The 27,306-nt window shown below is 37.7% G+C and overlaps 1 protein-coding gene across 2 annotated transcripts in view; it reads right to left on the bottom strand.

Moving 5' to 3' along the window:
• The window catches only part of cadm1b (cell adhesion molecule 1b), a 295,177-nt gene that overhangs the window by 26,115 nt on the left and 241,756 nt on the right, over positions 1 to 27,306 (bottom strand). The window contains exon 8 of one of the 2 annotated variants that reach the window (XM_079822635.1): positions 25,255 to 25,308. The exons of the other annotated variant lie outside the window; for it this stretch is intronic. Coding sequence (XP_079678761.1) covers positions 25,255 to 25,308 — 54 coding nt within the window. The remainder of the gene's footprint in view (positions 1 to 25,254; positions 25,309 to 27,306) is intronic. 2 annotated transcript variants of the gene reach the window in all.

Here is a 27,306-nt window from a genome sequence, read left to right as displayed (position 1 = left end):
ACGAGGTGAGATCTTGCATGGAGCCCCAGTCCGAGGGAGATTGACAGTCATGTTTAGCTTCTTCCATTTTCTAATGATTGCTCCAGCAGTGGACCTTATTTCACCCAGCTGCTTGGCAATTTCCCCGTAGCCCTTTCCAGCCTTGTGGAGGTGTACAATTTTGTCTCTAGTGTCTTTGAACAGCTCTTTGGTCTTGGCCATGTTAGTAGTTGGATTCTTACTGATTGTATGGGGTGGACAGGTGTCTTATGCAGCTAACGACCTCAAATATGTGCATCTAATTTAGGATAATAAATGGAGTGGAGGTGGACATTTTAAAGGCAGACTAACAGGTCTTTGAGGGTCAGAATTCTAGCTGATAGACAGGTGTTCAAATACTTATTTGCAGCTGTATCATACAAATAAATAGTTAAAAAATCATACATTGCGATTTCTGGATTTTTTTTTTTTTAGATTATGTCTCTCACAGTGGACATGCACCTACGATGACAATTTCAGACCCCTCCATGATTTCTAAGTGGGAGAACTTGCAAAATAGCAGGGTGTTCAAATACTTATTTTCCTCACTGTGTATATATATATATATATATTATACACACTCTACACACACGTACATATTATACGTATTCTTCCATATAATTTTTAGTTTTTACCATATCACATTTATCAGAACATGCTGGTCTTTGAGCCAAACAGTATGCCAGATAGAATTATTACATTAATGATGATAATGTGTTGTCACACAACTTGTGTTGGAGGGAATAATAAAATTCCCCTGTTGTGTTGATTTTTAAAAAATTATTATTGCAGTAAAGTAAATCCATATTCCTGTCATTCCAATTAAACATCCTGTAGCAATTCATTGACATGAAAAGATGGCGCTGGCTGATAGGTCCTTAACTCAATCTGCTTGCAATCACATCATTCTCTATAGGGCACAGCCCATTGGTTCCTGCTTTATCAGTAGCCAATGAGCTCGCTGTTAGCAGTTGCAGTGCACTTTTAGAAACCCTCCACCTTCCCAGCTCCACCTGTATAGATCTGCTGCGGGTAATTCATGTATGCTATATTCTACAACAGCAGCATGTTTTACTTTCTCGTAACAGCGTGTCATATATTTGGCAGTAGCAAGTCCTGTACTTGCTCTGAAGCAGCGTAGTAGATCTGTTCTGCTAAGACCAAACATATCAACATTGCATATCCATTACCATGCCAAACACTGTTATCATGACAGAAACACAGTTATGAACTCAAAAGATGCCAGTACTTAAAGTGCCCCTATTAACGGTATGTTTTTTTTTTCGAATATTCCCTTTCATGCAGTGTGTAATATCGCTTTTTGTGAATGTAAACGTTCTGCAAAAGTGTAAAGTCGAAAGTACACAATAAATAAAGTTCTAAAGACTCTGACCCGCCTAAACAAGTCGTCTGTCATTCAAATCTCATTGCGTGACAGTTCTGCGTCACTAGATAAGACATTTACAATGCCTGCCTATGTTGTATGTTGTCCACCGCGAACAGTTTGACCCGCCCTTTAACACAGGATTAAAATTTTCAGGTTTTTACGCTTGCTCGTGAAAGATGAGTCAGTACCTAGTTTATTTGGACCAGCTTGCTCCTCAGAATCACAGCCTGTAAGTATGAATAATTATTGATGTATATATTTTCTATTGGATGTTCAAAATACGTCGTTTTGTGTTGTATATTGTGTAAGTTTCCGGCTAACTCACTAACGTTATCACTGTCTTACTGAAATACTTCTGCTCATCAGCTGTGGGCCACTATTACCTAAAACTGTGTATTAATGCCGATTGTCCGGCATTCTTACTACTTTGAGTAAAGATAAACAATGGAGCAAGTTTTGTTTTACAAACGTTTGTTACATCAGTCATTCACGTTAGTGTTCGCCCAACGTGTGCGCTGTTATTGATACAGTTCCCGCATGTGTACCGCAATAAATAAGAAAAAAACACATGGCTTTGTTGGTACAGTTGCAACATATCATAATGTACCTCAAAATGAGTAGCATATCACTGAGAAACGTCCTGCTCAAGTCGTGCTTGCAATGGAGGTTCGGGTTTAATAACTAGTTCTTCCAATGTTTCATCATCGGACTCTCGCTCGGATTGATCAACGTCATTGTTACTGTCTTTACAGTGTGTACAATTGCTGAGCTTTAGGAAGCAGAGCTGAAGTTCAGTTATGTTAATGGTCGTTTAGCTTCCGACATGCGCTGTACGTGGCAGACCAATCACAACAAACTGGGCCATCTGGCCAATCAGAGTAGAGTAGCTCACAGAAAGAAGGGAATCATTGAAAAATGTGGTGATGTACAATGTATATTATGAGAAAATGAAACTCTTTTTTTTTTTACCTTTGATGCATGTAAACCTGTTGTAGGAGATTTAAAATAGCATAATCGGGGCACTTTAAATTCAGAATTTGCACTACCAAATAAAATATATATTGATTCATGTATGTATGTATGTATGTATTCAGATGATAATCAAAGGCCTAAAACTCACTGAAGCCTGTGATTCTAAATGTGGCCTCCTACAACTCGCTATTTAGCATGAAGGGAAATTACAAGACGTGATAATCACTTATGTTCCCTGTACACAACAAACTCAAAATATTCCACAACACGATCATGCACACGCACTCGAGGTGGCCCTTTTTCCCTGAGAACGCACTGCGGCACGATCATGAATCACATCTTCTCATCAGCCCCCGATAGCAGTTCGCTCACTCATTATTTCTCCACTGAAAAAGTCAGCTTCCCGTACTGAATTGATTCGCGGGGCTTTCATCTCTGCGTGTTTAAGCAAAGTGACATTCTCGCACATGTATGACTGCAGCATGACGGTAGACTGTGATATTAATGTGGGCTATGAGAGCAGACATGAAAGAGCGGGAGCAGCAGGAGCGCAGAGCTGGCTCAGATGTGTGCGGGAGGGGTAGCGGTTCTGAGCGCGCTGGGCTGTCTGGGCTCATGAGGAGGGCAGAGGCAGGTAGGAGGAAAAAGCGTGCAAAAAGAGATGAGATGAAAATAAACAGGACAAACAAGAAGCACAGACTGGGCAAAGGCCACAGATGCAACGAAACAACAAACAACACGAGGCGCCTTCTCAAACAGCAGTGTATAAAGCTTTATGGTATGGGCTGGGGGCGAGATGAGCTTGGTGGTCTGCGTGGACACCTAGTCCAATCTAGCCACTGAATATGAACATAGAATTCATACTGAAACACAGACATGTTTGATATCTCATTCTAGCTTACTGCATGCTGCGCTATATAGTATTTGAAAAAGTATGAATTATGCAACAAGATGTTTCAAACAGTAGTGTGGTATAGCATCACATTATCATCAACATAAAACACACTTCGCAACCTCCTTCCGTAGTCTGAGTGAAAAAGGACGTGCAACCAGAAAAAAAAAATGTTGGGGAGGACTCTCCTCATTTGTAAGTCGCTTTGGATAAAAGTCTCTGCTAAATGATTAAATGTAAATTGACTATATTTTATTCATCAGGGGCCAGTTGCACCAGCTGTGCGTAAGTTACAATTTAGCCTGTTTGACGTAAATGGCCACTAAGTTACAATTTACACACTACAAAATATTTTTGCATTGCACCATTAAACTTAGTTGAAGTGCAGAGAGCTGAGATTACTTACAAATTACTGATTACAAATTACATGACAACAATTGTAGTTAGTAACAATCCATTACATGGAATGTGACCATTAACCGACCGACAGAGAACCGTAAACGTATTTTTTATTACTGTTATTTATTATTATTATTCGTATTGACTTTTATTCTATTATTGTCCTAACTTATAAATTAAAATCTCAGGGGGTACACCAAGTAAATATATCAAATAAAATAAATTTCAGCTGACAAAAAAAGTTGGGGAATCTCTGCATTGCATGTAAATATGAAATGATGTACATTTGTAAATTTTAATGTGTTTGAAAGACAAAAGCCTTCCAAAGACATTAATGCATGGTTAAATAACTCACTGAAACTGAGTGATAACCCAAATAATAATTAATGTGTTAATCAGGAGTTGATTAGATATGCAATGTTGCAATGGTGAGAGAACACTTGTTTAAAGTGAAATGAATTCTGTAAATCTAGTGATCAAATACTGTGTGTGTCTCAGTTTTCAGTGATAGTCACATGACCAGTGGCTGGTCTGTGTGTGCGCAGTTCCACAAACCTGGAAGACCTTCTGCACTAGGGATGTCAATTTACACAAATTCCCATGATCGATCGTCGTTTAAATTAACGATCAATTAATCGTTAGCCTTACTGCAATATGCGTCTACAGCAATGTCTTGTAGTCAACAGCATGACAGGGTGTGCAAATGCTGCTCAAAACACCATGTTCCTCACCAGATGAATGAGAAGAGTTTTTAGTCTAAATAAAGGGCTAATGGGATTGTAAAATTAGTCGATGTGATTGATCGTTTAATTAAATTATTTAATAATTAAATAAAAGGAGTAGCCTAATACAACGCCGCCTCAGATCTGTTATTCAGAATGTATGGATGCGCTCTTCTGGAACAACGCGCTGAAACAGCAACTAAACCCAGTGAATTCACAGCGATTTGTTACAATAGTGGTCTCATTCATGTTATGTAATATGACAGTCCCAATCAAAGTTATTATTAGTCATGCGTTGCTGTTTGAGCTGCGCGTGCTGAGGCGCTGAATGAACACCGGTACACTGAAGCACTTTGCTAGAGAGTTATTTAACTCGACGAAACACTTCCTATATAAGATTAATCAGATACAAAATCAACATATTACAAATTAAGTCTGCACAAAATGATGCGAATGCACAAGTGAACTTGAACTAAGTTACGTGCAACCTATTCAGGGGGGTATTCCAGAAAGCAAGGTTAACCTACCGCCATATATACCTTGAACTCTCGGTTGATTAACCCAAACCTTGCTTACTCGAGGTATGCTGGTTCCAAAAACGCGTCCGTGAGTAAGTTCAGACAACTCAGAGTATGTTAACCGTGAAGCAACGAGCAACGAACCGATGATTCACCATGGAAACAGACGCTAAGAAAAAGCGCACCATTCTACTTTTTTCGTTCAATGGCGATTTACATAACCTACTTAGTGCACATCGCCACCTATTTGATGGTTGTGCAATCATTTTTTCAATATCTTCGTAATCTTTATTCACCGAGATAAGGATTATATTTTTAGTTTGATGCTTATTAATTTAATGCAGATTCATGTGTGAGATGACAATAAAATAAATAATAAATATATTTGAATTGAATTAACATTTAAACATTACCTTGTTATAATAGTGCTTTAGAATTAATATATAATATTGTATATTGTAATTGTAACTATATAACACATTTAGTTATATTAATTTAACTATATTAATTACATTACATTACACACATCTGAATACCTCTTAAGCAAACTAACCCTGGAACACAAGCTGTTCCGAAGCAGGTTATGTTCAGAGAGTGAGTTGCTATGGCTACTTACATAACCTGAAAGTTACCTCCGTTTTTGGAACCGAAAGTTGAGCTTATCTGCTTACTTACTCTTAAATTACCCGGGTATACCACATAACCTGCTTTGTGGAATACCCCCCAGAATGCGTGACTCTTTCACAAGCAACGCGATGAACAGCCAACTAAACCCAAATCATTTACAATGTCTTATTACAATATTGTTCTCTTTATTATGTTATGTAATATGACCCAATCATAGCCACTATTAGTTGTGCTTTGCTGAAAGCTCGCGCACAGACAGCGTGCCAGATTCGAGTTCACTTTCAAGCTAGAACGAACAATAACACACTCAACAAAACTGACATTTTGGCATAATTGTGTGTATCCTCATAAGAGCAGTCTTAAATGAGTTAAATAATGTCTTAAATTAACTTAAAGGTGTGAGTAAACGAGACTGCTTCATGTGCGATAGCGAAAGATCTTAAAGTGACAATAACCACTTATGACAATGTAAAGAACAAAAGTAATTATTTATAATTTATGCAGTGCAAACTGATAACTTTTCAATTTCTGTATATTTCCTACTTGTTATACAGGTAGATGTGACATTTATTATGGGTTTATGTGATGATTGTTCTTAAATTCACAAATAAAAAGTTGTTATATTTTTTGAAGCTTAATAAATGTTAATGTTCATAGAGACATCAGTAGCTGTATTACTATCAGTGATACTATCCTTCATTCATAAAAAGAAGCCATTAAACAAACATTTAAAAAATATTATCTTTGTTGTTTCTACATTAATTTGGAGATTAAGGGCCCTATCTTGCACCCAGCGCAATTGACTTTGTACACCGACGCATGTGTCATTCCTATTTTGCACCCGCGCAAAGCGCGCTTTTCCCTCCACAGAAGCACGTCGCTAAACTAGTGAATGAACTTGCGCTCCCTGGGCGGTTCAGCGCAAAAAAGGAGGCGTGTTCCGGCGCAAACAATCCCTGGTGCTATTTTGCTGTTCCATTAAACAATTGCGCCACTGACCAGAAAAAACCTAGTCTAAAGTCAGTGGCGCGTTGTTCATTATGCTATTTTAAGGGCGCATGCTTGACCATAATGTATAGCGTGCACAACGCGCATACACTTTGCTCATGTAATCTACACAGATGCAACAGTTATTTTTGCAAATCATAAATTGTTACACTAAAAAATATTAACACATGAGATGACGGAAATCATTGTGGTGTGCCACGATTCACGAAGATGTGAAAAAATAGGCATAAATCTTACTTAGCTTACAAATTATTCAGGCTAATTGTAGTCTAATAATTAAGGAGACCTGTTTGCCCAATAGTGGCAACTTCTGGCAAGACATATATGTATATAAGGACATCTAACAAATTGGTTTGTCCGTCAAGAACCAGGAAAAAAAATCGGCGAGGGTGGACGCACAATGTCCTCTGCTGGCGTCAGGTCCTGAGTAGAGGCAGATCCACCTCCCGTTACACGGCGTGCCCGATTGATGCTGGCAAGCTTGGACTTTCCCCGTCTTCTGATGTCATTGTAGCGCTTGCGGCACTGGTGCGACGTCCTGGGGATGCCAGCTGATGAAACAATTGTGGCTATTTCCTCCCACGCCTGTTTAACCGACGCTATTTTGGGTGGGTTTCTCCCATCCCCATACAACTTCACTTCTCTGTCTTTCACTGCTCTTACAAGAACATCAGTCTCCTCGGCTGTGAACCGCTCCTGGCGTGCGCCTGGTAAATACGCCATAATAATAGCAATCCATAATGGAACTTGCGCACCTGCTTTTACAGGGAATGTTGGATGACGCTCTGATTGGTTTATTCACGTTACGCCCAAACCACACCTATGAATAATGAAGCTACTTCAGACCAACCCATTTTAGATTTGCGCCGGGCGCAAGAGCCATTTATCCCGCCGGGAAAATAGCAACAGCGCCGAGACCCGCCCACAAAGTTACTTGCGCTTCGCGCTTTGACACTTGCGTTTCAGATCGTTAAAATAGGGCCCTAAATGTGAAATTACATTATCAAATATATTTTAAAAAGTGTTTTTAATGGTGATTAATCATGAATAAAATCACAGAAAAAATAAGAATCTAGTTAATTATTTTAATTGATTGATCGCAATAATAAAAAAAGTAAGAAACGTATTAATCTATATGAAAAATGATGTATTAATTCATGTTGATATATGTGCAATTTATGTGCATTTAGCCTGCCTCTGCCATCCAGCACCCCCCATACCCCTGCTCAGAACTCTCCCGGATTTTGATACCCAAATGTTGACAGGTATGATTTTCAGAGAGAGAACATTGTGAAAAGATTACTTTGTTAATGGCTCTTTAATACGAGCCCGTCCTAAACAGCGCACCGTTATGTGCATTGCTCCGTGTTGTGCATACCAAATCAGCCATAATCAATAAATGTTAAATTTTCCTTATTAATTTAGTTTCAAATACAGTTTCTGAATGGCATTTAGCATCCATATAAAAGCACTTATTAAAAGAAATTCGCAGCACATCTGCTCACATATTTGAAGGCTGCTATTGGACTATTAGGGTAAACGTCATATGCGACTACACATTACTTTACGGAGAGCTTACGAGCTACTAGTTTGTAACTAACTAACTAACTACTAACATTTGTTCTTAGTCCTCATGAAATCAAAATCGGTCTTATTTACTTTGTTAGCACACATTACAGGTCTTAGGGTGAACAATTCATCCGTGCAAGTTAATACACAGAAAAAAATAATTTGTCGTGGTAATCTTTAATCAAAATCTGAAAAGTAACTTCCGGTCTGGAATGGCATTCCCTTTCCGATGACTGTAGTTTGCCGGCTTGGGTTTGAATATCCTTAAGCACTCCCCTCCAACTGTTAGTCTGCTATGAGCAAGAGATGGAGAGGAGGAGCGCTGAAGTAAAACCCTGCCCTCTATTCAATATTCCGTTTCACTTGGAAATGCGTCACAGCACTGAAATAAAATCAGTTGCAACTTCCGGTTCACTTAGGCAGAACCTTAAAGGTCCCGTTTTTCCTGTTTTTTTGAAGCTTTGATTGTGTTTACAGTGTGCAATATAACATTTGTTCATGTTTCGCGTGTAAAAAAAACAGTATTTTTCACACAATTTACTGATCTGTATACCGCTGTTTTCACTGTCCTAAAAACGGCTTGATGATTTCCCTGTTCTATGAAGTCCCTCCTTCAGAAATACGTAACGAGTTCTGATTGTTCCAGCGGTTCCCATGTTGTGATTCGACAGCAGCTTAGCGCACGTTCCCCCGAAAAGGTCACGCCTCTTACCATAACGGGGAGATGCATGCGCTCAAAGTACAGCGTCCCTGAAGGCCAAACAAAGGTGATTTGACTCCGGGATGAAAATAACAGCGTCTCGACGACGTGGCGACAAACACACTCTATGAACGCAACACTTCCTCTTCTCCACGTGGGAGAGCAACAAGACCACGCCCCCTTTTTTGCGTATTCTTGTGGGCGGAGGTTAGTCAACAAACTGTTCTACTGACGTCATTAAAGCAGGGAGTACAGGGATGTAGTCTTAGAGCATTGAACTTAGAGCTTTATAATTTTACAGGTATTATTTATGCTCTAACAGCAACATTACACCCTAACTAAAGTTTGAAAAATGGGATCACAAAGAACAGGACCTTTAAGAACAAATGGTCCAACTGAAAAAAAAAGTACGGAGTTAGTTACAGATTATCACTACGTTTCATTGCTGCCTGCCAATTGATTAAAGGGGTGATGAATTGAGAAATCAACTTTCCCTTGAGCTCTTGATATATAAAAGTTAATCGTGATATAAGAATATCCTGTAAGTTTCAGAGCTGAAAACGTCCTTGTTAGTCTAAGAAAAGCTTTTATTGACACCAGGCCCAGAAAACGAGAGATCTCAGAATATGTCGACCACTGACGTCACAGAATGCAGAAGCACTGACTCATGGAGCTAAACGGATTGCGCTAACGAGCAGCTCATGTGCGTAAGACATTGTTCGCTTCATTTCACAGCAGAATCGATTGTAAACAAGATACAGGTCGAGACTGGATTTGCAGACATATTTAGGGCCCTATAATTTCCGCGATCACGGAATCGCGGAATTGGCATATTAACGCGGAATCTAGTGTTAATGCGGAATTTCCCGGAATTTTACATATTTGAAATTAATGAAATGCTGTTTTGTGTGGGAGAAGAACGTATGTCTGGGGGAAATGCAGACCGGGGGAAGCAAATCTGGGCGACACAACCCTTCCCATCATTTCAGCTCCCCCTTCAAAACAATGAAAGTATGGCGAAGCGGCTCTCCACGGCTTTGCTTTCGTCGGCGAAAAAGTTAAGAAACTCAACGCTAAGCCCTCAGTACCGAGCTGAGCAGTTCCCTCGCGGGGAGTGCTTGCTGTATTTTGCCTTGTTTTTAATGCACTTTAGTGTACTGCATGGAAAATAATGTCTTAAATGAACTTGAGAGAAAATGAGATGCGCGGGTCAGCACGTCTTATCCACATCATGTTCGGCAGAGGTAGATCTTAAAGTGACAGTAGCACTGATAATGTCTGTCATTAATGTTCAAAGAACAACGGGAACAGAAGATTGTAGCTTTAATGATGATTAATCTATATTTCACTTATTATTTATGCAGTTAAGAAAGATGTTGATAACTTTATTCAATTTCTGTGTAGACTATGTCTGACAGGGAAGGCCACAGGTAAATATAACATTTATTATAATGGGTTTATGTAAAGATTGTTTTAAGTTCAATTAAATTAAAAGTTGTTATTTTTTAAAGCCTAATAAATGTTGAAATTGGTAGCTTTCAGTTATACTGTAATGTAACGTCATTAATGTTTCATATAGACATTAATATCAGTGATACTGGCCTTCATTCATAAAAAGATGCCATTACAACACATATTTAAAATAAACTGTCTGTAAATTGTTTCTTCATTAATTTGGAGAGTAACTGAAATTACTACAATATCAAAATATTAAAAACTCCAATGTTTTTAATTGCAATTAATCATGATTAATTACAGACATTTTTTTGATTAGTTCGTTTTTTATTATCAATTCACAGCACTATTATTTTGTTGTGACTTGAAATACTTAGAGGGCAGTGTTATGTTGCATCATGCAGTATTTGTCCTGAAAAGTAAATGTGATGTTTGTTACCTCAATAAATTTAAAGTCATTCCTATTTTATGTTTTATGTTCTATTATATTAACATTAAAAACACTCTTAACACGACTAAAATAACAGTTAAGGGTAAAAAAAACTGAATTCCCAAAAAATTTTACGTAAAAAAAAGGAATTAGCTAAAATTAAAAAAAAAAAAAAAAAGGAATTTGGGGAAAAATTAAACAGAATTTGGGAAAAAATAAAACTGATTTCATAGGGCCCAACTTATTGAGATTAAAACACAATGCTGTGCCTTCTATAATGGATCCGACAGGATTGTTGCAACACACTTATGTGAGTTTTTTTTATATGTGTTAGATATCTATTGATTACATACCTTAGCACGCTGTCACAGGCTGGAGAAGGTGTTATTGGTTAATTCGTGATCAGACTCGGACTTGTAATGCCAGTGCTCGCAAAGCCCAACATCATCGGCCTGCCGACGGGCTATCTTAATTAGAGAAATAATGCATGTGTGTGTGTGTGTGTACAGGTTGCGGTTATTCACTGATCGGGCAGGCCAAAATACAAAAATAACGTTCCAATCAATCGCGGGTGGATGAGAGATGAATCATTGTGTTTGTTTGATAAAGGCATTTCATGAGGCCTGTGAACGGTTTCACACATGCTTTTAAAACAATCCCTACATGTACTGACAGGGAGCTGAAGCATATTAAATATGCAAATCTTTTCCAATCCTAGCCGTGGCCGTTTACTTCCAAGTCTTCAGTGCGGCACGCCCATCAAAACTGAGCGTGTCTTCAGAGAGCCTCAAAACCGTGGCAGAAAACGGCCTATTACTTATTCATTATGACGTTTTTTAATGAAAAAACCACGCAAACATCATAAGTTGACCCCAGACAACAGCATACAAAAATAAAACCCAGTTCATGACACCTTTAAAACAACAAATCATGTTCTCTGCGTTAACATGAATTATCTTGAGCCTGCTGAAATGTTCCTATAAACATATTCTCTTTCCAACTGTGCAATCTGAATAATAAATAAATATATTCCCCGCTAACCTGCACCAGCCCAGTGCTCGTCTTCTCATTAACAGTGTTTATATCTGATCATATTTCTTACCAGTTGAGTTTACGGTTTTAAATGCATTTGACTGATAAAAAGGATTGTTTGTGTGCGCTGGTGCTTTATTCCAGTCTTAAAAAAAAATTTGAACGAATGAATGTGCGTTAAGTGCTTTAAATAATGTAACAATGTTAAATATGTAAGGAATAATTCACGACAGGCAAAGATTTTGCATCTTTAACTGATGTATACTGTACATTTTGACAAACCGAAAATGCATACAGAATATGTATATACTATGCTGCTTATAAAATATATAACAGTAAGAGCAGTTTGTGGTATTTTGCTATTTCATAGCCTACATTCTGCAGAACATCATGTATCATTTAATGAGAGCATAGGGTAAAATACAAACGAAGGGTTTTTAAACATCACTCCACGTGCAGTAATCACAGGGGATTCGGCACTAAAAGAGGCTGCACGGTTTGTGGCATTTCACTCATTTGATGCTGTTCTTTGTTCTCTAAAAATCAACAGAGGAAACTTCTCTGAGGAGCTCATATGGGGTGACCAAAGGCAACATCTGGCACACTGTTTTCACATCTGATTAGTACAACTGCATCTGATGGGAATTCACAGTGATTTACTCTATGTGGGTACTGTGAAGCTTGCTGTGTGACACCATGCTGTTGCGATGAATGACGCCTGATAATAAGCCACCGCTGTTCATTTCTTTTCAAAAAAAGAAATCCTTTAATAGACTCGGTTTTGTCTAAAGCCAAGTGCACTCGGTTTTGTCTAAAGCCAAGTGCACACCGCGCGACTTTTTTTCTATCCTTTGCGACGGTTGCTTGTCGGACTGTACGTGAGCCTGGTGAGCCTGGTGAGATCTTGGGGAGAAGCCAAAGCAGGCCGTGCGACATCAATCGTCTTTTATGCCAGACTTAGGACTTTGGTCACAAGTGACAGGGTCTATTGGCCGTTTTACATCATCAACCGAGTCAAATTATGACACTTGTCAAGCAAGCCATTGTGCTAATGTTGAAGTCTGTCAGTGTTTGATGAACGAGTCAATTATTGGGCTGCTCATTCTTCAAAGCAAACTCAAGGTACTTGTATAATACAACCTTAATGGGAAGGGGATGATAAATAACAAGATATTTAAATTAAATATCATATATCATCAACGTCTATTTCTTTTTCACACACGTCATCAATTGCGGTACTTATGGCAAGCCGTTTCGACTTTTATTCAGGATATGAATTCTTGATATCAACAATTGAATTTTCACTAGTTAAAATGTCACCATAGGCTGCCATTCAAATTCTATTGTTGAACCGAACATAGGTAAAAGTTAAGGTTCTCCATGCATCGTTTAAAATTTCAGTTGAGAGAGAATTTCTTTCATATGTAACCAAAATGTACTATAATTGATTATAATGGAAATATACTAAATTAATCAGAAACAAATCAAATTGTAAACAGAACTGAGAGATTGACTACGTTTACACGGACAGCAGTAATCGAATTATTGACCTTATTCTGATTAAGACAGTTTTCTGATTAAGGTGTTTACATGAGTTGCTTTTGGAATATTCCGTTCATGTTCCTGTTTTACATGTTATAGAACATGGCTCGATTAATGGCATGTCGTTACGTCCCCATGCCACGCTACGCTATCCGACGTCCAATCATAGCGCGACTTTGGCGGGTCTGTTAAAATTCAATGGGCTCAGGCAACCCGCTGTAACTTTACCTGCGGGTGTCGCTGTTGGACAGTGTTACTTGAAATAAACGAGTGATTTTTATACTTTTTAATAAAACATTTTTAATATATATTTACCAGTGGTGTAAAGTAACGAATTACAAATACTCTCGTTACTGTAATTGAGTAGTTTTTTCTCAGGAATTGTACTTAAGTAGTTTACTTTTACTTGAGTACATTTTAAGTGCTGTATCGGTACTATTACTGCGCTATTTTCCCTTAATTTATTTCCTGTCAACGTGATTGGCTAAGACGAATAATCAGTCCTGTGACTCCATGCACACTTTATGAAAGGGCAGGGACGTCACTAGGATTGGAAGACTGGGGGGGATTAGCCCCCAGGGTATTTGTAACTTGCGTTTGCAAAATCTTTGCACTCACATCTAGAGCTACACTTATCAGTTACTAAGCAATGACTTAAATGCTATCCGTCTGCTCATGTAAATGCATGATAAAGTAATAGCATACTATTCCTCTCTATATAAGATAAGTTGTCCACATAATGCTATTTAATTACACAGAACCGCATGTATTCAACCCATTTTAGAGCTAAAATACAAATATACAGCTAAACCTAAATTGAGCTAAACCTATAGGCTACAAATAACACAGCTGTACAATTTTCACACCCTATACTAAATTTACCCTATACAATAGCCTAATGACATAACATTATTTAATAGCACAGCTTCTATAGTGTTTTGACATCGACAACCCACGTGCATTTTACCTCAAACTTGCGACTAGTTAACTTTCTAAAGTAGCACTTCTCGGGTCGACATTAACACACTGACAAAATTATATTCTGAATTAAAAATATTTTTATAGCACTTTTTAATGTGTGATTGTGTAAAGGTGCTCACGAGATACCAACCTTTCGCGAACTTGCTTTCAACGTCGAACACTCGTTCTCATGAAGACGGCGGTGTGTGTGTGCGCGCGCGTGTATGTGTGTGTGGCGCGCGTGTATGTGAGAGAGAGAGAGCGTGAGGGAACGGAAATGCATCTGAACGTTATTTGCTCTATGAAAGACATTGATAAAGACGAAAGCTAAGTACATTTAATCTATAATTTTATTTTAGTTTTGCCAAACACACATTACAGATTTGGTTAGTTGTCGTTTTTTTGTAATGCCTCGTTTTTATTTTTATTTCAGTTAACGACAACCCACCTAGTTTTCATTCATTTTCGTTAACGGTTATAACCTTGGTAACGACGAGACGAGATGAATCCTCCAGGCAGTTAATTGCAGTAGCGCTCCGGTCTGCAACGCTCTGAAAGCTGCCACAGTTCACACCAATGCAAAGAGACGCGGTGCATCATCTTGATAGCACAACGACTCTTTGTTAGGCTACTTCTGTCCAACTTCCGACTTTTCTGCTTTTTTTTTTGTAGCTGGATATATATCATTTGTTGTGTCTAAATATGAATGAGGATACGGTTATTGATAAATCAAATGTTGTTCTTATTATCATTTAGGGGGGCTTAGGAACATTTTGGGGTAGCTTCAACCCCCTTAAAATAGGCCTAACGACGTCCCTGTGAAAGGGGGCTGTTGCTGGTTACTGTATGATGACTGAAATCCAGAAATTGCCAAAACAATTACAAAAAATTGACTGCAGAATATTACATTTTCTAATACACGCACAAATTGTACATATTCTGTTAGCGCTGCGGGAGCTCGAGGTGCCATCTGATGGAAACACTTAATTTAGCTTGATTGTTTGCCAGGCTTCAAAGTGCATTAGACATTAGGCATAGATTTGTGTCCCTTACATCAATTTCGCTCAGCATGTAAACGCATTAATTCTCACATGGCAATTTAACATTTTTGTCCATGTATATAGCCTAGCAAATAACTTTCATTAAACATCAGATTTATATTTAAATCAGGTTTATTTTTTTAATTGCATGCAAAAATAATCAGTGGTTAAATTGTGAGTTACTCGATTCTGATTTCTGAAGCGTATTCTTGAAAAACATCCATTGAAATTAAAACAGTATATGCATCTAGAAAAGAAAGAACTCTGCTTTTTTTTTTACGTAAAATTGTTAATGTACAACGCTTTGTAACCTTTTTTAATTAACCTGCAAGAAAACCTCTACAGAATGGTTGTCATAAATGCTACCAGATTATTGGTTGCTTTCTCAAATATTACATGGCTGTATTTTTAAGGCTAGCAGTCAAAAATACTGAAATACTGTTGGTGAGCTCTTGTTTTTTTTGTTCTTACTGAGAATCATCCATAAAAGAGTAAGCTACATTTTTAATTTGCAGGGTATAAGGTGGAATAACATTAATAGCTTAATACTTCCTACTCTTGAGTACTTTTAAAAGGGCTACTTTTTACTCCTACTTTGAGTAGTATTTAGGACAGGTCATTTTACTCTACCAGCACTACATTTTTTTTGACAACCAACAGTACTTTTACTTGAGTATGTTTTTTCAGTACTCTTTCCACCACTGATGTTTACATTGTTTTATTTTTGTAATATTATATATTGTCTCATGTTTTTTTAAGAGACACTGCCCCTCTTGCCTTCTTGAAAGCCTACATTTTGAATAATAGCTTTGATTAATGATAAAAAAGGTTTCCATATCATGATTGTTTGGATAGTTTTTTTCCTGCCGTCCAGCCACAGGCTTTCCCTGAATCACCCATATGGCTTACGAGCCTAGTGGTTCCCGACCACTGTTGTAAGCAGACAGTTTGCTCACAATTATGAATATGGGATTACAGATACAAACTTATTGTATTTGACTTTTACAATGGCAGTGTCAGAATGAGCAGTTAAGCAAGACACACGCACCATAGCAACACGTCATAGCAACAACATTTCAGACAGAACAACCGGGAATTTTTGACATTTGAGCGCTTTGTTATTGTTTTGTACGCGTTTTTATATTAATTACAATTCAAATTCTGTTTTATTGGCCACAATATTATTGATGATTGTTGAGAGGGGCACTTTTGATACATTTTTAAAAAGGCCAGGCCCCCAAAGCCTTCCCCTCTGCACTTGCCTGGTGTGCATGTGTCCTGTAACAAAATGTGGCGAAAACTCCTACATGACGTTAATAGTTAGATTAATGCGACTAAAATAGGCATACTCCACATGTCTTAATTCGATGACTTTAACCAGATTAAGGTCATTAGAAATCGCTAGGGATGCACCGAAATGAAAATTCTTGGCCAAAGCCGAATAACAATAAAGCACTTGGCCGAAGGCCGAAGCCAAACACAGAACGTGTTTTTTAGAAAAAAAATTCCATTTATTTTGACAATTTTTTTCACCATTGCATAAATTAGCTTTTTTACTATTTTGTCTTGCTTTTGAAAAAAATAAAAAAAAATTTTTTTTTTTTTTACAAAACTACAATTTAAAAATATTTATTTAACACTGAACATTTTTAGTATTCCAGTAGACATTATACAAACAAAGCACAATATAACTTTAATAAATAAAATACAAATATTTTTATTTGGTCACCTTATCTTGTCTTTGGCCTATTATGCCTACAGGTGTCATAATCAAATCATAATAAAATTTTGTTTGTTTGTTCATGAGAGGTTTTGCAAGCCTGTATAACTCACCACTGAATAAAAACTCTGGCGGTTTGAGCAGTGAGTGGAGTCTGACTAGCTTAAAACATATTGGCCATTGCGTACAAGAGATCAACAACTATGTCACGTTGTAAATTGATACATTTGACGTTCTACAGACACAAATATGCACTGGAGCATTTGCCAATATATTATTACAGTATCAACTGAGGGTGCTCTCGCTTGCATTTGAGGATGCTTAGACAATTCAGCAGAAAAGTGTCTGCAAACAGTCATTTCTGTATATATTTCTCAGACACTTTAACGCATTGTTTGTACTCAACATGTCCGCACGAGCACGAGGGTGCGCGCGTCAAAAACGACGTCATCCCAGAGTGCCAAGCGGACGAGGTGCACGCGCAGTCAGCGGAGGCTTGCGTTGCGGAGCCAGATTAAAGAATAAACAAGGCTTAATGCTTCCACACTTCCAACATGTGCTGCATTTAGAAGCCTCTCTCTCACATGCGCTGGTTGCTACATTTGATCGCGTCATCAAAAACGTCATTGTTTGGTTAAATTTATTCTGCCTTTCCACTTATTTCGGCCAAATAATTTTGGTTGCCGAACATTCGGTGCATCCCTAGAAATCACTGTTTACATGGTAGCTTCTTAATCAGAGTATTGTCTTAAAGCTACACTATGTAACTTTTCCGTCCACTAGAGGTCGCCTGTTCAAAACAAAGGCATAGTTTGATGACGGCAAGTTTGAGCGCAGAATCTTGGGACATGTGGTCTTCACCTCACAGCCGGTGGGAAAGAGTCAGGATAGGACTCGGGCAGAAATCATGTTCATGGATGCGATTATTAACATTACTGTAGTATGAAGCAGAGCAGGACCGAGTGTTGTGGAGCTGAGCAAGGCCGCAGGAGCGATTGAAGAGCGGGACTGTTATTATGGCATAGTCGCTGGCGGGACTTTTATTATGACACGGTTGCCGGCGCCACTTCCTCTTTTCCAGTCATGAGTTTGAGGTAACGCAACTCTGTTTATCGTATATTAGATATATCTGAGTGTGTTGAAAAGGAAGTTATGACGTTCGCTCGGCGGCTGCTATGACACTTGTTCACAATGCAGTGAGAGTAAAGTGTTTCACTGAATAAAACCGGAGACCGAGGGTGACGCAGATATGACGCAATCGACAGGCGACTCCCTCACACCCGTAGCTCACACGTCCCGGTTCCTTGGTTAAAATAGCAATTTTCTCACGATTTACAAATAGTTGAAAACATTTGGGACATTCTAAGTACTCAACTGAACAAAATATATAACACTGGCCTAGTGGTTTCTGGATATTTTACTGCAAAAATCCTACATAGTTCACCTTTAATCAGATTAATATCGGAGTTCTGTTAACCATGTAAACGTACTCATTGTGAATCTACAAATATGTATTGATAGCCTGTCGTACAATTCATCAATTCAGGCATTTAATTATCCATCAGTGAGGGTGACACACTAAACGATCAAAGACTGCCAATTCTGCCATCTTTTCACAAAACCCGCAGTTTGTCTCAGTAGAATAGTGTGCATTGGGCTTAAGTCAGCTAAGGAGCCAAAAGCTTGCATATTATAAATGCACTGACAGCAATGCTAGAAAACAAGATACTATGTGCCTCAAGTCAACAAACAGTGAGAAAAGTCTAAAATTAGCCTTCCCTGGCATTGTGTTGTGAAAGAAGATCGTAAGGTGGGAAGGAACGCAGTACATTCCCGGTGACAAATTAAATCACAGCCAAAGCTGGAGAGCTTGTTTTAAGACTAATGATACACAAAGTCTTCAGTGTGTTGTTTGGCCGGCAGCAACTCCATCATTCCCACGCAGAGCTGCGTAAATGACGCTCAGCAGACAGATCCATGAGCCCAGCACCCTCCGCTTTACCTGCAGGCACAGTGAGCTCAGCCAGGACATATTGGATAGGCCTTGAAAAATTTCTGAGGAGGAACTCATTATATAGGAAAACATTGCTGATGTCTACATACGGAGCAATGACACATCATCTTTTGTCTGTTCAAAGGGTTTTAAAGCAAATCTGGTAACCTTTAAACGTCCCACCGCAAAAAAACAAAGCTGCTAAAAGTGACTGAGTCAACAATCGGATCCGTCCGGCTGCCTGTCTCCATGTTGCGGCCTTAATTGGATTGTTTGGGAGATTCATGGAGGAGATTTCTAGGACAGGGAAGTTTGAGGTGGCGATAATGGATAACGAGAGGAGAAAAACATCTACAGATACTGATGTGTATGTGCATTCACATCTAGCATTTTCTGGAAGAAGAAGAAGAAAAAAACACCTCTAACTTGACACACTTATAAAATATAGACCCGCCCTGCGGTGCACCTAACCTAGAGCTCAGCTGTCTGCATTGGTTTATATATTTTATCAATACCCAGCAGGGCATCCATATATCCAGTTGGATGATACGCTTTTTGCCCTTTCACGGAAACCAGCTTGGCACTCACTTGCACCTATCAATATTAATCACGGATCCAATGGCAGATCCAATCCCCTCGGAATCAAATAATGCTGAGCTGACCCCTCATACTCACAGACTGAACTTGCAGGCCTGCTCAGTGGTGCATTACAAATCTTGAGAGCCCCTCCCACAAAAAGTGCACTGTAAACAAATTATATGATCAATAAGTTATGACAACATATGTTTTTACATTGCTTTAACTCATCAAAATAAGTTTTACAAGATTCAACTCATTTTTTAAAGTCAGTTGAATGTAATTTAGGTTGAAATTATTTAAACATCCAAGTTTATTGTACTTTTTTTACAGTGTGATGTCATGAACAAGTGTGGCTGAAACAAGTGAACCTGATGGTTATTTTTGGGCAATTTACCACCGTTTTATATTATATTTATATTACTAAATATATAGTTACACCACAGCATAAAATGATCATAAAGGCACTCCATTTTATTTGTGCATTAATATATTCCAAATCTATGTACTTTACTACTTTATACTTTATATATTATATGAAAGAATATTGTACCAAAATATTTTCACTGTATCTACATTTTCATATTTGTTAATAAGTAGTTTGGGTTATGGGTGAGGTTGGGAACTTAAAAATAATTAAAATGCTAACTTTTTACCATTCAAAAGTTTGGGGTCAATAACATTTAAAAAAACATTTTCTTTTGTTGTTGAAATAAGTCTCTTATCTTCAATGCCAAGGCTGAATTTATGTGATTAAACATTATTTTGATATTGTGATATCGATATTGTTACAATTTGTGATTGTGATGTTTTCTAGTGTAATATATTTAAAAATTGTTTTTTTTTCCCTGTGATGCAAAGCTGAATTTTCAGCATCATTACTCCAGTCTCCAGTGTCACATGATCCTTCAGAAATCATTCTAATATGCTGATTTGCTGCTCAAGAAAATTTCTGATTATTAACATTGTTGAAAACCGCTGTGCTGCATAATTTCTTTGTGGAAACCATAATAAAAGTTTTCTCAAGATAGTTAAAATATAAGTTAAAAGGAACAGCATTCATTTGAAATAGAAATCGTTAACATTATAAATGTCACTTTTGATTAATTCAATGTCTCCTTGCTGAAAAAAATACAATTAAAAACACCTTTGAACGGTAGTTTAACTATACAAATATATTTATTTAAGCAGAGATATTTTAAGTCAAAATAAAAAAAAATTCTTTTACTTTTTTTTTATTCTTAAAATAATATTATTATTATTATTATTATTATTATTATTGTATTATTATCAGGATCCACAAATATTCCCCCATTGCATCATTATAAATTATATTTAACATTATATATAGTCGTTTAATGTAGTAATGTCACTGAAACTCCGTATTTCAAATTTTTCCCCCCTCACGCTTTAGGCTACATATAAGAATAAACCATCTAAAATGCTTTGAATAATCACACTACTAAAACCAAATGTGATCTGGTGATTTAAATGTTTGCTTTTTTACTATAAGGAGTGTCATTCCGGTAGCGCATGCGTTTCAGATGATCAATGCAATCAGTCACAGTTCTAAGAACGCGTGTCAACATGACTATTCTCAAACTGTAAATGTTTAGCTCATCCAAAAAATTTTGCAATAATTTGTACGTCCGCGTTTACTACAGTATGCGCGTCGTGGTAAATCTGTTCATCATATAAAGCCATGGTGTCTCTTCAGAAGACTTGGATTTGGATTAGACCACTCGATTAGTTATTTTTACGATGTCTTTATGACATTTATTGGATCTCTTAAATTTGAGAGGAATGGACTTTAAATGAAGGGACAGAAATCTCTCAGGTTTTATAAAGAATCTTCATTTGTGTTTGGAAGTTAAACAAAACGACATGAGGGCGAGTACATAATGACAGTTTACATTTGTGGGTGAATTATACCTTATAAATACAGCAAGTTAAGCCTTGGATAAAACAACTCTAATTGCGAATCATATCGTTTACATCAACGATACATTTCGTCGCATTTTTATATTGCGATGTATCGATTAACGGTATATTGTTATACCCCTAATTAAAGGTAAAAAAAAGCTTTTATTTATGAAATGTAGTGCAGTAAAAAATATGACATTATGCTTTGGAATGTAGCGAAGTTGAAGTTTTCTAAAGAAAAAAACTGATAAAGTACAGACACTTGAAAAATGTACTTGAGTAGAAAGTAAAAATGCTTCACTACTGTCCACCCCTGAATATAAGCACAATATAAAAGCTTAGTAAAGATCTGTTATATTTCCAACGTAGTGCATATGTAAATACTTATGTTCAAGATGCAGCCAATATCTCTTTATTGTATATCCAAACATGCGAAAAGTTAGTATAAACACAGATGTTAATGAGATCAGGCTATTCCATCACTTTCCGGTCTCTACTGTATAAAAATAAAAGCTACAAAAGGCCCCAAAAGTAAGCATATGCTGCATTTATGCAGTGTAAATGCAATGTTGATAAAACAATCAAACATATGCAATACTGATAACATAATGCTGTGAGGGGTTGTTCCATATGCATCCATATATCCACTTTTTTGCCCTTGCACATAAACCAGCTTGGCACTTACACGCACCTATCAATATTAATCGCTGATCCACGGCAGCTCCAATTCCCCTGACCTGACCCCTCATGCCCACAGATAAACGCGCAGGACCCAGGGTCACGTTCTGTCAAGACCAGACTGCATATCAGATAAAACGCTGTGACTGTTTCAGATGGCTAGCAGGTCCCTCGAGTTCTCCTCAACGTCAGTGGATTACCCGTCATGTCTGCTTGAAAGCAAGTTCTGCTTGAATGGTAATCCGAGGTTAAGACGGTTACACCAATAAACTTCTTACATGCTTACTCTGCATGCGGAGAAGTTAGGCCCGGGAAGAAACACAAGAGAACGGCTCTTCCGAGAGAACACCAGACATGACTTAGTTCAGCCTGATGATCACAGAAAAGTCCTGAGTGTAGATGATTCCTCTGAAAGGCTGACACCATCCGGCTTCTACTCGCCGTGCATGACGATTTTACGAAAGAGGAGAAAGTGCGGCATCTGTTTTAAAGGTGCCACTATCGGTGCTTCCATTTAGCCATTTATTTTGTGTTATAAATGGCAATCATCTCTAAATGTCACCCCCTAAAGCTACTGAGCGTTTCGGCAAGACTTTATGGCTTAATTGATTTTTTTGATAGTAGAGTGTGCACCCTATCCTTTCTCACTCTTTGCTAGCTCATCAAAAATGCATTACATTTCTATATAGCACCAATTACCTGCCATTGATTTATTTGCTGGGATTCCTAGTCCCGGTCTTTCCTTTGCATGTTAATAAACATGGATTTGTTCATAAAGTATTTTAAAGTGCTCGAGACAACCTCATTAAGATCAGAATAAAACAGCTATTGGAAAATTGATAATGACATCTGACATGAAATTAAAAAAACATGATAAATATCTGTTGTATATTAAGATATGTATCAAAAATACAGTAAAAATAGTAATGTTGTTACAATTTTAAATACATGTTTTCTATTTGAATATATTTTCAAATTATTTTTTTTCCTGTGATGCAAAGTTGAATTTTCAGCAGCATTACACTTTAGTGTCACATGATCCTTCACAAATCATTCTGATTTGCTGCTCAAGAAACATTTCTTATTATCATCGATGTTGAAAACCGTTGTGCCGCTAATATTTCTGTGAAAATTGTGATTATTTTTTTTTTCAGGATTATGCATAGAAGGTTCAAAATGACAGTGTTTATTTGAAATAGAAATCTTTTTCTTTTAGTTTTTTAGCCTGGATGCCAGCCGAACTTAGCCCCGCCCACAACATTTGAGGTCGGGAAGTTCGGTCTGGACTTGATTCGTTGTGGAGCAACTATACTCGAACCAGAGCTGTTCGGACCAATCAAATTGTTCTGACTAGAATCTGAGTATGACGACGTTAGGCTAAGTGTTTTTGACCATTTTCACAAATCCATGGCCCTCAGAAAATGTAGTTGTATGAATATCTGAACATGCAATATGTCAAAAGAAATAACAGACCCTCTGCTTTTAAACAAACTAAAAAAACTATAATTCAAAAAACTATTGTTCAAATTATTCTAGCTTCATGCATTTTTTTTTTTTCAACACTTATAGGCAATTTTGAGCAAAAAGCTGAGAAAATCTAGCCCTACAAGCCAGACCCACATGTCTTGGAACTCACCATTGGTAGGGCTCAAACCGAGGGGCGGGATAAACGGTTGTCTTTCAAATTCCCTCTGTACGCAATAGGATAGCGCTACAACCAACCAGAGCAACGAAGAAGGTGAAGCGGAGCTAGTTGAAAGATTAAACTGCACTAACACATCTTCCTTTCTTAAGACTTCAGTGCCGCTCTTTGTTCTTTTCTCAAAGAGAAGCTTAACTCCACGCCTTCCAGAGTCGCGGCCAAAGCCGATTCAAAAGGCCGCTGTTCGCCAGCTTCTTTGTTTACAAGTAGCACGCGAAACCGCGACAACTCTGCCATCATTATGTTAAACCCGCCCACCGACTCTATACACGATGTGATTGGCTTGACCAGAGTTTGGTTTTTCCAGTTCGCACGCCAACAGAGAGTTGCTAGACTACCCTGTCTGCAAATTAGATTTGCTGCCGCTAGGGTGCGTCTAGATTTCAAGGCTAGAGAAAATAATGTTTTTGTCAAAGACTACATCCGGATCCAATTCAGAACGTTGATAGATGGAGTAGATCAAGTCCATCAACACCTTAATGTTTGCACAGTCCTGTAGCTCGTCCTGGGTCGACATTTCATTCAATAACATTAGGCAGTTTCGATTTATATGCGGTTTAATGTTGATGATCGCATTATATGACATGATATCGCTCGTTTCTGCGTCTTCTTTGTCTGTTTTGATCAGGAGATTCAGTAACTCTTTCAGAAGATGTGTACTAGCGCCCCCTAGCGTATAACAGTGAAAACACGGAAAGCCGGAAAATTTCGTCAATGCCGGGGAAAGAGTTAAGAATGTACCTGCTTTTGATTGATTTGCTGGGATTTCTCCTAGTCCTGAGCTTTCCTTTACTTGTTAATAAACCTGGATTGGTTCAAGTGTGTTTAAGCGCTCAAGAAAACCTCATCAAGATCAGAATAAAACCACTATTGAAAAATTGATAATGACAACTGACAACAACATTTAAGAAGCACAATAAATCACTGTCAATATGTCCCATCAGAGCATTTCAAGGATGTGTTGATTTCATTCTTGTGGAAGGTCGAGGATATTTGTAATCGTAATCTGTGGCACGGACATGCCAAGATCCTGATATGATTTTTACTCCAAAATGAATCTCTACGGTGAAAGATCAGGCAAGTGACAGAAAAGGATTTGACAAGCACAACCTGACAAGTGACAAATGACGGTGAGGCACCGCAAGGCCACCGAGTCCACTATCTGCGTCTCGATCTTATTAGGGCGGCCCGCCCGCCTCCGCACGAGCCCCTGCACTTTACCCTCTTCCCGCTGTCTTTTTTAGCTCACGGACAGTAACATGCATCAGCAGTGTACTTCGTCTCTCACACACACACATACACGTGAATGCACACGCACAGCAGGACACAGGAAAAATGTAAAAAAGGGTGAGATGGAGTGAGAACCCTGCAGCTCAGATGGGATACTGTACCTTGGAAAGCGTTGATGGTGGTAGTGGTGGGTGGGGGGGTTGTGGTGAGAACATCTAGATGGAGAAAATGAAAACACACATAAGAGGTATTAAATGAAGGAGAGAAGTCACAAAAGAATTCATGGAAAGATTGCATGTTAGTATGATAGAGATATCTGAAAGAAAGAGAAACATCTCTTTACCAAGACCCACTTTACACCTGACTTTTTGGTCATTGAATCTCAATTGGACATTTCATGGACAAAAATCTTTACCTAATCTGTATTTTTGTCTTGTTTTCCATCTATGTAAGCTGTGGCAAACAGATTAATATCTGTCATTTTGATTGAAAGATTTGTGTGATATGCTGTTCTTTTATCAGGTCTTGTGATCTGCTCAATTTAATGAACAATTTCTTGTTTTTTCCAAATCCTAGAAGGGGCAATTTAAAACTTTATTGTCTCCCATTTTCCTCACTTCTAAGCCTTATTAGCATCCTTTGGCTGTGGGAATGTTTCTAAAGCAGAGAAATGCAATAGAGCGCAACAGTGCCTGCCCACTTGTTAAGCCATCTTAGTTCCGGAAATATTTTTGTTCATTTTTTTTTTTCCATTGGGGATTTCTTTTTTTAAATCTTCATCAAAGAGTTCAAAGACGAGAACCAAACCAGCCAGCTTCGAGATTGATCACAACATTACAGACTTGAAACTAATTTTGAAACAAAAATGTATTTGAAGATTAGACAAAAATGGAAAGGTACAAGACTGTCTGGCCTTTATGAGGGAATAAACTACAATCCTATTATGCATGATGTAATTGAATTAAAATGAAGGTTGCGCTGTATTTTAAGGTGTTATTGTAACAGTGTAATTATATATATAAGTACTGAGTAATATTAATTAACTAGCAGTGGTGGGCTGTCAGGGCCATCAGGGCCTTCTCTGCTGGCCCTGTCAAAATCAAATATATATATTTTATAATTAAATTAAATGAATGTGTGTCTGAACATGTCTAAATGCAATTACTGTCTATTTCAGTACGTTACAATTATATTTCCTTAAAGAATGTGGTTGGTTTTTGTGAGGCTGAGCAGTATTTTACATGTCATCATCTAAACGCATCACAGCTCCGTGGACCAGCACTAGTACAATAGCTAGCCTTCTGCTGAAACTGCCGTTACTTGCAACTTATTAGATCATATTTTTGTTTGCACATGGTTAAAATATGTTTACTTGTAGTGGTAACCATGGAAATCTACAAATAGTTGAGCTAAGGTCACTGTAGTAAAAAACAAACCATGGTCCATTTTCACAGGGACTGCCAGTGACAGGATGTTGCATAATAAAATGATATAATATAAAATGCAACCTTTTTATTCTGACATGATTTATATTTACATTAGTTACAGAAGAGAACATGATCAATATCAGCTTTTAACATTAAATGTAAAGAGTGTAATTGCACTTTGTAGGCTACAATTTCTATTTGTTTATTGTGAAATAACTCAAACAAATGTTTTTTTTGTCCAAAAGCATCAATGGTTTCTTATGATAGTTTTGGGAAACGCAGCTCTGTTTATATACAGTGTCATCAGTGAGCGAACGCTCTCTCTGTGATTGACTGGTTCTGTCTTGCAGCATTTGCGTGCGTTCAGATCATGGTTCACATTAGCAGGAAAATAGTCCTATACTACACAACTATTCGGTAACATAGGCTATTTGTATTGTATGCAATAAAAAATCTTTTTAAATAAAATACAAAAAAACACCTTAGTATCGATATTTTTGTTTGAGTATCGATACTTTTCGATGCTCACATCAGTATCGATACTTCATATCGATACGCCCATCCTTAATTCTAAGTGATCTCTCAACTGGAAGTGGAGTAAGATGGGGGATATTTGGGGCAAGGTAAATACATGCAAATGAAGGCCATTCTCAGTTGATTCACTCAGTGGGACGTCGGAATCAAAAAGTGTCCTCTCAGAGAGTTACTGTCTTTCGCCAGACAATATGGAGTTATGCAAGTTTTCACAGTCTTTCACTTGTGTACTTACATTATCCCAAATGTTTG

This window comes from Gobio gobio (genome assembly GCF_949357685.1).
Source record: "Gobio gobio genome assembly, chromosome: 8".
Classification (NCBI taxonomy): Eukaryota; Metazoa; Chordata; class Actinopteri; order Cypriniformes; family Gobionidae; genus Gobio; species Gobio gobio.
This window is presented reverse-complemented; position numbering and strand designations above follow the sequence as displayed.